Source organism: Lampris incognitus, chromosome 3 (assembly GCF_029633865.1).
Source record: "Lampris incognitus isolate fLamInc1 chromosome 3, fLamInc1.hap2, whole genome shotgun sequence".
Lineage (NCBI taxonomy): Eukaryota > Metazoa > Chordata > Actinopteri > Lampriformes > Lampridae > Lampris > Lampris incognitus.
In genome coordinates, this window is record NC_079213.1 from 114,848,858 (window position 1) to 114,862,359 (window position 13,502).

A 13,502-nucleotide genomic window follows, 5' to 3' on the forward strand; every position below is an offset into this window, starting at 1 on the left:
AACCACCAGTTTCATATGCAAATATGGGTGTGACCATTAACTAGAGTTACAGTGGTCATGTGTACCTTTAACAGAGGATTGGGGAATAGTTGCAATCACAGCATTTAAGATGGTGACAGATGTACTCATAGACCCCCCCACCACCACCACCGGTTCAGGGATGGTTGTTCCCTCTTCACATAGATGGCCTCTTTGACTCCCCGTTCAAACCAGCGTTCCTCCCTATCAAGGATGGTCACCTCCTCATCCTTGAAGGGGTGGCCACTGGTATGTAGATGGTGTAGACTGTGGAGTCCTGGTCTGTAGATGGTGTCGGCTGTGGATTCCTGGCCTGTAGACTGTAGAGTCCTGGTCTGTAGATGGTGTAGACTGTGGAGTCCTGGTATGTAGATGGTGTAGACTGTGGAGTCCTGGTCTGTAGATGGTGTAGACTGTGGAGTCCTGGTCTGTACATGGTGTAGACTGTAGAGTCCTGGTCTGTAGATGGTGTCGGCTGTGGATTCCTGGCCTGTAGACTGTAGAGTCCTGGTCTGTAGATGGTGTAGACTGTAGAGTCCTGGTCTGTAGATGGTGTAGACTGTGGAGTCCTGGTCTGTAGATGGTGTAGACTGTAGAGTCCTGGTCTGTAGATGGTGTAGACTGTGGTGTCCTGGTCTGTAGATGGTGTAGACTGTAGAGTCCTGGTCTGTAGATGGTGTAGACTGTAGAGTCCTGGTCTGTAGATGGTGTAGACTGTGGTGTCCTGGTCTGTAGATGGTGTAGACTGTGGAGTCCTGGTCTGTAGATGGTGTAGACTGTGGAGTCCTGGTCTGATGTGTTAGCTCTCCTGTGTTGTGTCATCCTCTTGGCCAGCGTCTGTTTAGTTTCTCCAATGTACAAGTCACGACAACCCTCCTGGTACTTAACAGCTACACTATATTGCTCTGTTTGTGCCGGGGGACCTGATCCTTGGGGTGGACCAACTTCTGGTGCAGTGTGTTTTGGGATTTGAAAGCAGCTGAGTCTCAACTGTTCGACACTCCCACCCCATACAGAATCACCACTGGTTTACACTTAGACAGCTCTTGTCCTTCTCCTCTCTTCCATCAGCTGGTGCACTGTTTGGGGTCTTCCTGGCTTTGACCAACACCCAGTTAGGGTAACTGGGTACATTTTTAAGTATAGGCAAAATAGGATCATGGTAGTTTTACTTTTATTGTGAGAGGATTTATAGATTTTAAAAGAACTCATTATTTTTGATATAATAACCATTACAGATGAATGTTGTGGTGAAGAGGGAGCTGAGCCGGAAGGCAAAGCTCTCAATTCACCAGTCAGTCTTCGTTCCAACCCTCACCTATGGTCATGAGCTTTGGGTAGTGACCGAAAGGGTGAGATCGTGGATACAAGCGGCTGAAATGAGTTTCCTCCGTAGGGTGTCTGGGCTCAGCCTTACAGATAGGGTGAGGAGCTCGGACATCCGGAGGGAGCTGGGAGTAGAGCCGCTGCTCCTTTGTGTTGAAAGGAGCCAGTTGAGGTGGTTTGGGCATCTGATTAGGATGCCTCCTGGGCGCCTTCCTTTGGAGGTTTACCGGATCCCCCAGGAGGAGCTGGAGGGTGTTGCAGGGGAGAGGGATATCTGGAGTGCCCTACTTAGTTTGCTGCCACCGCGACCTGACCCCGGAGGAGCCGCTGAAGATGAGATGAGATGCGATGAGTTGAGGTGAGGTGAGGCGAGGCGAGGCAAGATGGGTTGAGGTGAGGCGAGATGAGTTGAGGTGAGGCGAGGCGAGATGAGTTGAGGTGAGGCGAGGCGAGATGAGTTGAGGTGAGGCGAGATGAGTTGAGGTGAGGCGAGGCGAGATGAGTTGAGGTGAGGCGAGGCGAGATGAGATGAGTTGAGGTGAGGCGAGATGAGTTGAAGTGAGGCGAGGCGAGATGAGATGAGTTGAGGTGAGGCGAGATGAGTTGAGGTGAGGCGAGGCGAGATGAGTTGAGGTGAGGCGAGATGAGTTGAGGTGAGGCGAGGCGAGGCGAGATGAGTTGAGGTGAGGCGAGGCGAGATGAGTTGAGGTGAGGTGAGGCGAGGCGAGGCAAGGCAAGATGAGTTGAGGTGAGGTGAGGCGAGGCGAGGCAAGGCAAGATGAGTTGAGGTGAGATGAGTTGAGGCGAGGCTAGGCGAGATGAGTTGAGGCTAGGTAAGGCGAGGCGAGGCAAGGCAAGATGAGTTGAGGTGAGGCGAGATGAGTTGAGGCTAGGTGAGGCGAGATGAGTTGAGGTGAGGCGAGATGAGGTGAGGCGAGGCGAGGTGAGGCGAGATGAGGCGAGGCGAGATGAGTTGAGGTGAGGTGAGGCGAGATGAGTTGAGGTGAGGCGAGGTGAGGCGAGGTGAGGTGAGTTGAGGTGAGGCGAGATGAGTTGAGGTGAGGTGAGGTGAGGTGAGGCGAGGTGAGGTGAGGCGAGGTGAGGTGAGGCGAGGTGAGGCGAGGTGAGGTGAGGTGAGGTGAGTTGAGGTGAGGCGAGATGAGTTGAGGCGAGATGAGTTGAGGCGAGATGAGTTGAGGCGAGGTGAGGATAACCATTCCAGAGTGAGAACATGTGTGAGTGCAGAACCAGTGTGAAGAGGAGGAGGTGGGGGGGAGGAGGTGTGTTTCTGGATAGTTCCATCTTCAGAGTAAAGGATTAGTAAAGGGTTTGGTGGTCCAGGTGGTTTCTAGTCATGTGGGCTGACAACTAAAGAACATTTCCTAGTTTTCATTTGTACACATGAAAAGAACAAAATTACCTCACAAAGTATTTATTCCAGTACTTTTTCACAAGGACACTAAATGACTGTGGCTCGAGTCCTGTTCTTCCTCAGTACTTGGTCTTGTACTGGAGGCTCGAGTCCTGTTCTTCCTCAGTACTTGGTCTTGTACTGGAGGCTCGAGTCCTGTTCTTCCTCAGTACTTGGTCTTGTACTGGAGCAACTGATGAGTAAGGAAGCAGTACTTCTGCTTCTGGACCACTTCCACCACTACTGTGTTGAGACATGGGAGGGTCTGAGCTGCTGAGACAAAGCAACACATCCACACTGCGTCTCCTCTGGGAGGACCTTCAGCTGTTCTCCCAACAGAGTCCATCGGAGGTGGCGGTGCATCATCCACACCAGTCTTCTCCTGGGGAGGAAGGAGGTCTGATGACAGGAGGCAGAAAGACCTGCACCTCCTCCTCCATTGTGTTGCTGTTGGCTGCTGATGTGTCAATACCATGCTCACGACAATCCTCTTAACACTCGCTAACATGCACCCAGACACACACACACACACACACACACACACACACCCTGACAGGCAGGGTGGGGCCAGGGGAGGCGGGTGTCACCTAATCAGTGTCTCACACACTCTGCTCTGGGACTGACAGCAGGGACACAAATGTCTATCACACACATTTACACAGATACACAAATGGATTCACACATACAAGTACATGAATCCCCCACACACATACACACACATCACCACACAGATACACAAACACACACATACACACACAGATACACACACATCACCACACAGATACACAAACACACACATACACACACAGATACACACACATCACCACACAGATACACAAACACACACATCACCACACCGATACACAAACACACATGCACACACATCACCACACAGATACACATACACACACATCACCACACAGATACACATGCACACACATCACCACACAGATACACAACACACACATGCACACACATCACCACACAGATACACAACACACATGCACACACATCACCACACAGATACACAACACACACATGCACACACATCATCACACAGATACACAACACACACATGCACACAGATCATCACACAAATACACAAACACACACATCACCACACAGATACACAACACACATGCACACACATCACCACACAGATACACAACACACACATGCACACAGATCACCACACATATACACAACACACACGTGCATACACATCACCATACAGATACACAAACACACATATGCACACACATCACTACACGGATACACACATCACCACACAGATACACAAACACACACATCACCACACCGATACACAAACACACATGCACACACATCACCACACAGATACACATACACACACATCACCACACAGATACACATGCACACACATCACCACACAGATACACAACACACACATGCACACACATCACCACACAGATACACAACACACATGCACACACATCACCACACAGATACACAACACACACATGCACACACATCATCACACAGATACACAACACACACATCACCACACAGATACACAACACACATGCACACACATCACCACACAGATACACAACACACATGCACACACATCACCACACAGATACACAACACACACATGCACACAGATCATCACACAAATACACAAACACACACATCACCACACAGATACACACACATCACCACACATATACACAACACACATGCACACACATCACCACACATATACACAACACACATGTGCATACACATCACCATACAGATACACAAACACACATATGCACACACATCACTACACAGATACACACATCACCACACAGATACACAACACGCACATGCACACACGTCACTACACAGATACACAACACACACATGCATACACATCACCACACAGATACACAACACACACATGCACACACGTCACCACACAGATACACAACACACACATGCATACACATCACACCGATACACAAACACACACATGCACACACATCACCACACAGATACACACATCACCACACAGATGTACAACACACACATGCACGCATGTCACCACACAGATACACAACACACACATGCATACACATCACACAGATACACAAACACACACATGCACACACATCACCACACAGATACACACATCACCACACAGATGTACAACACACACATGCACGCACATCACCACACAGATACACAACACACACATGCATACACATCACCACACAGATACACAACACACACATGCACACACATCACCACACAGATACGCAAACACACAGATACACACACATACACACACATCACCACACAGATACACAAACACACACATACACACACATCACCACACCGATACACAAACACACACATCACCACACAGATACACAACACACACATGCACACACATCACCACACAGATACACAACACACACATGCACACCTCTGGGGAGGTGAGGGGGGAGGTCTTGGTGGAGTTGGAGCCAGAAGGAGGGATTGGGAGTAAATCCGCCTGGTCTGTTTATCAGCTGGGACCAGTGACCACTGGATGTGTGTGTGTGTTTGTTTGTGTGGGCACATGTGTGTGTGTGCGTGCATGCGTGTGCGCGCATGTGTGTGTGTGCGTGTGTGTGTGTGTGAGAGAGAGAGAGAGAGAAACAATCTTATAGTTTGCTGCTGGTATTGTGTTACTCTGGCATCAATGTCTGGCTCAGTTGCAACATCAAACACCCACACACACACCCACACCCACACACACACCCACCCACACACACACACACACACACACACACACACACACACCCACAGCTGGGGCTGGGATCATTGTCTTCCATTGTGTGTTATGTGCATGTGTGTATTTGAGGTTGTGTAAATGCATGTAGTTGTGTGTGTGTGTGTGTGCGCGCCCCGGTAGAGTTAGTGGACAATGGCGTTGTCAGGGAAACAGGAGGTTCCTCTGTCAGACAGACGTTCTCTCGCCTCCTTCATCGTCTCGCTCTCTGGATTACCGCAACGCAACCAGCACGGCTGATTCCCTCTAATCCTGACTAGTATATCCCCCCATTCAGCACCGCACGGCACCACGCAGCACCGCACAGCACCACACCGCACGGCACCACACCGCACCACACCACACCACACCGCACGGCACCACACCGCACCACACAGCACCACGCAGCACCACACCGCACCGCACAGCACCACACGGCACCACGCAGCACTGCACAGCACCACACCGCACGGCACCACGCAGCACGGCACCACACTGCACCACACGGCACCACGTGGCACCACACTGCACCACACGGCACCACACGGCACCACACGGCACCACACTGCACCACACGGCACCACGTGGCACCACACGGCACCACACGGCATGGCACCACGCAGCACCGCACAGCACCACACCGCACGGCACCACGCAGCACGGCACCACACTGCACCACACGGCACCACGCAGCACGGCACCACACTGCACCACACGGCACCACGTGGCACCACACTGCACCACACGGCACCACACTGCACCACACGGCACCACACTGCACCACACGGCACCACATGGCACCACACGGCACCACACGGCATGGCACCACGCAGCACCGCACAGCACCACACCGCACGGCACCACGCAGCACCACACCACACCGCACGGCACCATGCAGCACTGCACAGCACCACACTGCACAGCACTACACAGCACCACACAGCACCACACGGCACCACACTGCACAGCACCGCACAGCACCACACAGCACCACACGGCACCACGCAGCACTGCACAGCACCGCACAGCACCACACGGCACCACATGGCACCACACTGCACGGCACCACACTGCACAGCACCACACAGCACCACACAGCACCACACAGCACGGCACCACGCAGCACCACACCACACCGCACGGCACCACACTGCACCACACGGCACCACGCAGCACCACACGGCACCACACTGCACCACACGGCATGGCACCACGCAGCACCACACGGCACCACACTGCACCACACAGCATGGCACCACACTGCACCACACGGCACCACGCAGCACCACACGGCACCGCACAGCACCACACGGCACCACACTGCACCACACGGCATGGCACCGCACAGCACCACACGGCACCGCACAGCACCACACGGCACCACGCAGCACCACACGGCACCACACAGCACCACACCGCACGGCACCATGCAGCACCACACAGCACCACACGGCACCACACTGCACCACACCGCACGGCACCACACAGCACCACACGGCACCACACAGCACCCCACGGCACGGCACCACACAGCACCCCACGGCACGGCACCACACAGCACCCCACGGCATGGCACCACACTGCACCACACCGCACGGCACCATGCAGCACCACACAGCACCACACCGCACGGCACCACACCGCACGGCACCACACAGCACCGCACGGCACCACACGGCACCACATGGCACCATATGGCACCATGCAGCACTGCACAGCACCACACTGCACAGCACTACACAGCACCACACAGCACCACACGGCACCACACTGCACAGCACCACACAGCACCACACGGCACCACACAGCACGGCACCACGCAGCACTGCACAGCACCGCACAGCACCACACGGCACCACATGGCACCACACTGCACGGCACCACACTGCACAGCACCGCACAGCACCACACAGCACCGCACAGCACCACATAGCACCACACTGCACGGCACCGCACAGCACCACGCAGCACCGCACAGCACCACATGGCACCACACTGCACGGCACCATGCAGCACCGCACAGCACCACACTTCACGGCACCACACCGCACGGCACCATGCAGCACCACATGGCACCACGCAGCACTGCACAGCACCGCACAGCACCACACGGCACCACATGGCACCACACTGCACGGCACCACACTGCACAGCACCGCACAGCACCACACAGCACCACATGGCACCACACTGCACGGCACCACGCAGCACCGCACAGCACGGCACCATGCAGCACCGCACAGCACCACATGGCACCACACTTCACGGCACCATGCAGCACCACATGGCACCACGCAGCACTGCACAGCACCACACGGCACCACATGGCACCACACTTCACGGCACCACGCAGCACCACATGGCACCACGCAGCACTGCACAGCACCACACAGCACCGCATGGCACCACGCTGATGGGGCACAACGCTGACGGCTAGCACATCTCCTCTGAATAGAGAGAGAGAGAGAGAGAGCATTAACCAAGAGAAACATGGCCGAACCCGTGTGAATGAACAAATGTTTTATAACCGACATCCCAGACTGTCCATCATTACAGCTGTCTTTCACACACACACACACACACACACACACACACACACACACACACACACACACACACACTCACACAGTCTATACCCAGTCCCTATTCATTATTTATTGCCACAGCATTCTGAAGGCAGACAGCCATGTTGACCTCATCAGTATCCAGGTGGGGGCATGCTTATCATTGAGTGACAGGGGTGGATGGATGGGTGCACAGACGGACAGACGGATGGATGGATGGATGGATGGGTGGATGGATGGATGGGTGGGTGTGTGGTGAAATATTACTGAGAGGAAATAAAAAATGGTGATTTGTCTTTTAAGTTTGCATGCTTCACTGTCTCAGCTCAGCGGCTTGGAGTCAGACAGTAGCCCAGACTCACTGGCCGGCGGCCATCTTAGACCGGGCTGACTCAGCTGTGGTTGGTGGAGCTGACCACAGATGTGAGACAGGGAGAACATGGAGGGAGGTGGTGATGGAAACAGACCCAGCTCTCTTCTCTGCCACAGGTGACTCCATGTTTGTGGTGGATGAGGGCTCCTCCGCCTGTCTCTGTGGGGGGGTTCTGGGGGCCATGGACCCCGACACCCCCCACGACCAGCTGACCTTTCACTTGGAGGTCCCCCCTCAGCATGGATTCCTGGAGAACACCCTGCCGACACCAGGCTTCGAGAAGAGCAACGCCGGAGTCCGAGTGGGTCAGTGGGCACCGGGTTACTGGAACTGGATGTACTGTAACATGTGTCCATGTGTGTTCCTGTGTGCTTGTGTGTCTTAATGTGTGTTACTGTGTCTCACTGTGTTACTGTATGTTTGAGTCAGTGTGCATTACTGTGTGTTTGAGTGTGTAACTGTGTGCTAGTATGTCTTAATGTCTGTTTGTGTGGGTTAATGTGTGTAACTGTGCCAAATATGTTTGAATAAAAGAAAATGAGTGAAAGCCACTGTATGTTGTCGTGGTAGGGTACAGTGAGTGTGTTCTCAACATGTAACCATCATGTTGTACAGCAGCAGTGGGCAACTGCAGCACCCGGGGACCAACTCCACTTCTTCTTTCCATTGCCTTGCTCAGGGGCACAGGCAGGAGTATTAACCCTAACATGCATGTCAGCGAGAAGGACCTGGGTTCGAACCCCAGGCTGTCCCAGGTCCTTTATGTGTGGAGCTTACATGTTCTCCCTGTGTCTGCAGTGGGTTTCCTTCAGGTGCTCCGGTTTCCTGCCACCATCAAAAGAAACATGCATGTTTATACTCCTGTCTGTGCCCCTGAGCAAGGCAGTGGGAAAAGAAAGAACTGGAGTTGGTCCCCGGGCGCAGCATGGAGGCAGCAGCCCCCTGCTGCTCGCTACACAGATCACAGCTAGGATGGGTCAATTTGCAGTAACTGAGTTTCCACACGGGGACTGATAAGGGACACTGAACTTAATGTTTGATGGTGGGAGGAAACCGGAGCACCCGCAGGAAATCCACACAGACACGGGGAGAACATGCAAACTCTACACAGAAAGCACCTCTCCTTTATATCTGAGGTAGTTAACCATTTGAGGCCTTCACATTGCACCCTTGACAGTATGCCACCCAGACTGTTAAAGCATGTTTTTACCACTGTTGGGTCTTGTATTGTACATTTGATAAGCACCTCTCTTCTCTCAGGCTGTGTGCCTGCTGCTTTCAAACATGCTGTAGTACAGCCCCTCATCAAAAAGAGCAATCTTGATCCCTCTGTTCTTTCTAATTCTAGGCCAATTTCTAAGCTGCCTTTTCTTCGAAAGTCTTAGAGAAAGCAGTTTATGTACAATTACAAACGCACCTAGAAATGAATGGCATTTGTGAAAAGTTCCAGTCTGGTTTTAAATCACGTCACAGTGCTGAAACGGCCCTTTTAAGAGTTTTTAATGATCTTTTAACTGTGGACTCTGGGAACTCCGCTGTTCTGGTGCTTTTGGACCTGACTGCTGCCTTCGATACGGTTGACCATAATATTCTTTTATCACGTCTTGAGCTATGTGTAGGCATTAAAGGTACTGCCCTAGAATGGTTCAAGTCTTACCTGTCAGATAGAAGCTTTTCTGTCCATATAGACCAATTCTCTTCAGCTGCTCGCCTGCTGACAGGAAAGAAGCGACGTGATCACGTAACACCTGTACTGGCCTCCCTTCATTGGCTTCCTGTCTGTTTTAGGATCCAGTTTAAGATTTTATTACTTGTTTTTAAGTCTTTAAATGGGCTGGCACCATCTTATTTATCTGAGCTAATATATTATCATACACCAGTCAGAGCACTCAGGTCAGCAAACCAGATGCTCCTACATGTTCCCAGATCCAGGCTTAAGAACAGGGGTGATAGAGCCTCTGCAGTGGCTGCTGCCCCTGATCTCTGGAGCAACTTACCAGTACACATAAGATCTGCTCAGACCCTAGAGACTTTTAAATCGTGGTTAAAGACCTACCTCTTCTCGCTGGCATTCAATTCAAGTTGAGCTTGACACCATGATTTTACTTTTACTCTTATGTTTTATTGTTTACATTTTATATTCTTTATTTTATTATGTCTTCTTTACATATATGTTTATATTCATATGTGTCACTTATTTTACATTGTGTTTTAAGCTTGGGCAGCACTTTGGTTCAACTGTGGTTGTTTTAAATGTGCTATATAAATAAACTTGACTTGACCTGGGATTCGAACCCAGGACCTTCTTGCTGTGAGGCACCGGTGCTGACCACTGGGCCACCGTGCTGTTTTTGTGTGTTACTGTTTTCCTGCTGGTTTTGTGTGTGGTACAGACTGTATCAGTGACAGCTCTGTTCCTAAATGTCTAATGGAGCGCTGACTCTAAATTCTTATTTTCCCAGAATCCTTCAGCCTCCTCCACCTCACTTCAGGCTACATCAACTATGTCCAATCAGAGCACAGGGGGGTGGAGCCTACGGTTGACCAGCTGACCATTAGCGTGAGTGACGGGCTCCACCGCGCCACTCCGCTTCCCTTTTACATCATAATCAACCCAACCAACGACGAGACGCCGTCGCTGCTTGTCGCCAACTTCACGGTGCGTCTTCTCACAACCTTCCTTTCTGGGTTGTCTGCGTCTGTCACGTGATCATATCTGAGACTTCTGTAACACCTATATATGGGACTGATGGCTGATATTATGGACCAGTGAGGTTCGGCTACTGGAGCACAGTGGAACGCTTAAATGAGTCCCGGAGACAAAAGGTGAAACGTAAACAGCATGCCGGCTTTGTATTGCAACAAGAAATTAGAAAAAACAAAACTGTATTTATATTTATGTCCGTACCCTACACAATTATAAGGGACAAATATTTACTGGTAAACAATATAGCACCGTCACCTCACATCAAGAAGGTCTTAGGTTCAAGCCCCGGGGTAGTCCAACCCTGGAGGTCGAGTTTGCATGTTCTCCCTGTGTCTGCATGGGTTTCCTACAGGTGCTCCGGTTTCCTACCACAGTCCAGAGACGTGTAGGTCAGGTGACTCAAAGACATGCAGGTCAGGTGGATCAATGACATGTAGGTCAGGTGAACCGAAGACATGTAGGTCAGGTGACTCAAAGACATGTAGGTCAGGTGAACCAAAGACATGTAGGTCAGGTGAACCAAAGACATGTAGGTCAGGTGGATCAAAGACATGTAGGTCAGGTGAACCAAAGACATGTAGGTCAGGTGGATCAAAGACATGTAGGTCAGGTGACTCGAAGACATGTAGGTCAGGTGAATAAAAGACATGTAGGTCAGGTGGATCAAAGACATGTAGGTCAGGTGACTCAACGACATGCAGGTCAGGTGGATCAATGACATGTAGGTCAGGTGAACCAAAGACATGTAGGTCAGGTGACTCAAAGACATGTAGGTCAGGTGAACCAAAGACATGTAGGTCAGGTGAACCAAAGACATGTAGGTCAGGTGGATCAATGACATGTAGGTCAGGTGACTCGAAGACATGTAGGTCAGGTGAATCAAAGACATGTAGGTCAGGTGAATCAATGACATGTAGGTCAGGTGAATCAAAGACATGTAGGTCAGGTGAACCAAAGACATGTAGGTCAGGTGGATCAATGACATGTAGGTCAGGTGAATAAAAGACATGTAGGTCAGGTGAATCAAAGACATGTAGGTCAGGTGGATCAATGACATGTAGGTCAGGTGAATAAAAGACATCTAGGTCAGGTGACTCGAAGACATGTAGGTCAGGTGAATCAATGACATGTAGGTCAGGTGAATCAAAGACATGTAGGTCAGGTGGATCAATGACATGTAGGTCAGGTGAATCAAAGACATGTAGGTCAGGTGACTCGAAGACATGTAGGTCAGGTGACTCAAAGACATGTAGGTCAGGTGACTCGAAGACATGTAGGTCAGGTGAATCAAAGACATGTAGGTCAGGTGGATCAATGACATGTAGGTCAGGTGAATCAAAGACATGTAGGTCAGGTGACTCGAAGACATGTAGGTCAGGTGAATCAATGACATGTAGGTCAGGTGACTCGAAGACATGTAGGTCAGGTGAATCAATGACATGTAGGTCAGGTGAATCAAAGACATGTAGGTCAGGTGAATCAATGACATGTAGGTCAGGTGACTAAAGACATGTAAGTCAGGTGACTAAAGACATATAGGTCAGGTGACTAAAGACATGTAAGTCAGGTGAATCAAAGACGTGTAGGTCAGGTGAATCGGCGTACTAAATTGTCCCTATGTGTGTGTGTGTGTGTGTGTGTGTGTGTGTCTCAGCCCTGTGCTGGTCTGGCAGCCTGTCCAGGGTGTCTCCCCGCCTGCCGCCCAGTGACTGCTGGGATAGGCTCCTGCATCCCCGTGACCCTGAGAGCAGCATAAGTGGTTTGGATGATGGAGGATGGGTGGAGTTTAGGCCTTGATAATGAATTGTATTGTGCATCTGCTCGTATGCACGTACTGCCACTAGAGTACGCTATACCTACTATAACACAACGGAAGTCCCCCGTATGTTACCCTACCTGTGACAGGTAGATGTTCTTCATGATGTGCAGACAGAGGTGCTTCCATTGGTCAGTTTTGCTGACATCATGGCGTCACATGGTCCTGCTGCCGTCTTCAGCGTTTCAAATCGTCCGGTTCTAGACTGACAGAGTGAACGGTCTCCACTATCGTTTAAACTGGCTTAAGCTGACCAGGTCTGTTAACCTTTGACCCTGGGGATTCTGGTAGCTTTCGTTTTGAATCTGCTCCTTGGTTTCCTCTCTCCTCTATGCAGGTGAAGGAAGGGGGGATGAGGGCGCTGAGTCCCGCCGTACTGAATGCCCTCGACCTGGACGCCCCAGCAGACGTCTTGACCTTCAAGGTCGTGACTCCACCCGCCCACGGCAAACTGATCAAGGGGATCTACGGTACGGAGATCAGCCGCTACAGAGAGATGGGAGCCGGC

General features: G+C 51.4%; 1 protein-coding gene across 1 annotated transcript in view; it reads left to right on the forward strand.

The window, feature by feature from the left end:
• Positions 1–13,502, forward strand: part of frem1b (Fras1 related extracellular matrix 1b) — a 133,846-nt gene that overhangs the window by 59,623 nt on the left and 60,721 nt on the right. Inside the window, exons 17-19 of the mRNA XM_056276936.1 lie at positions 8,588–8,776; positions 10,934–11,130; positions 13,332–13,502. The exon at positions 13,332–13,502 is cut by the window's right edge and continues 55 nt beyond it. Coding sequence (XP_056132911.1) covers positions 8,588–8,776; positions 10,934–11,130; positions 13,332–13,502 — 557 coding nt within the window. The remainder of the gene's footprint in view (positions 1–8,587; positions 8,777–10,933; positions 11,131–13,331) is intronic.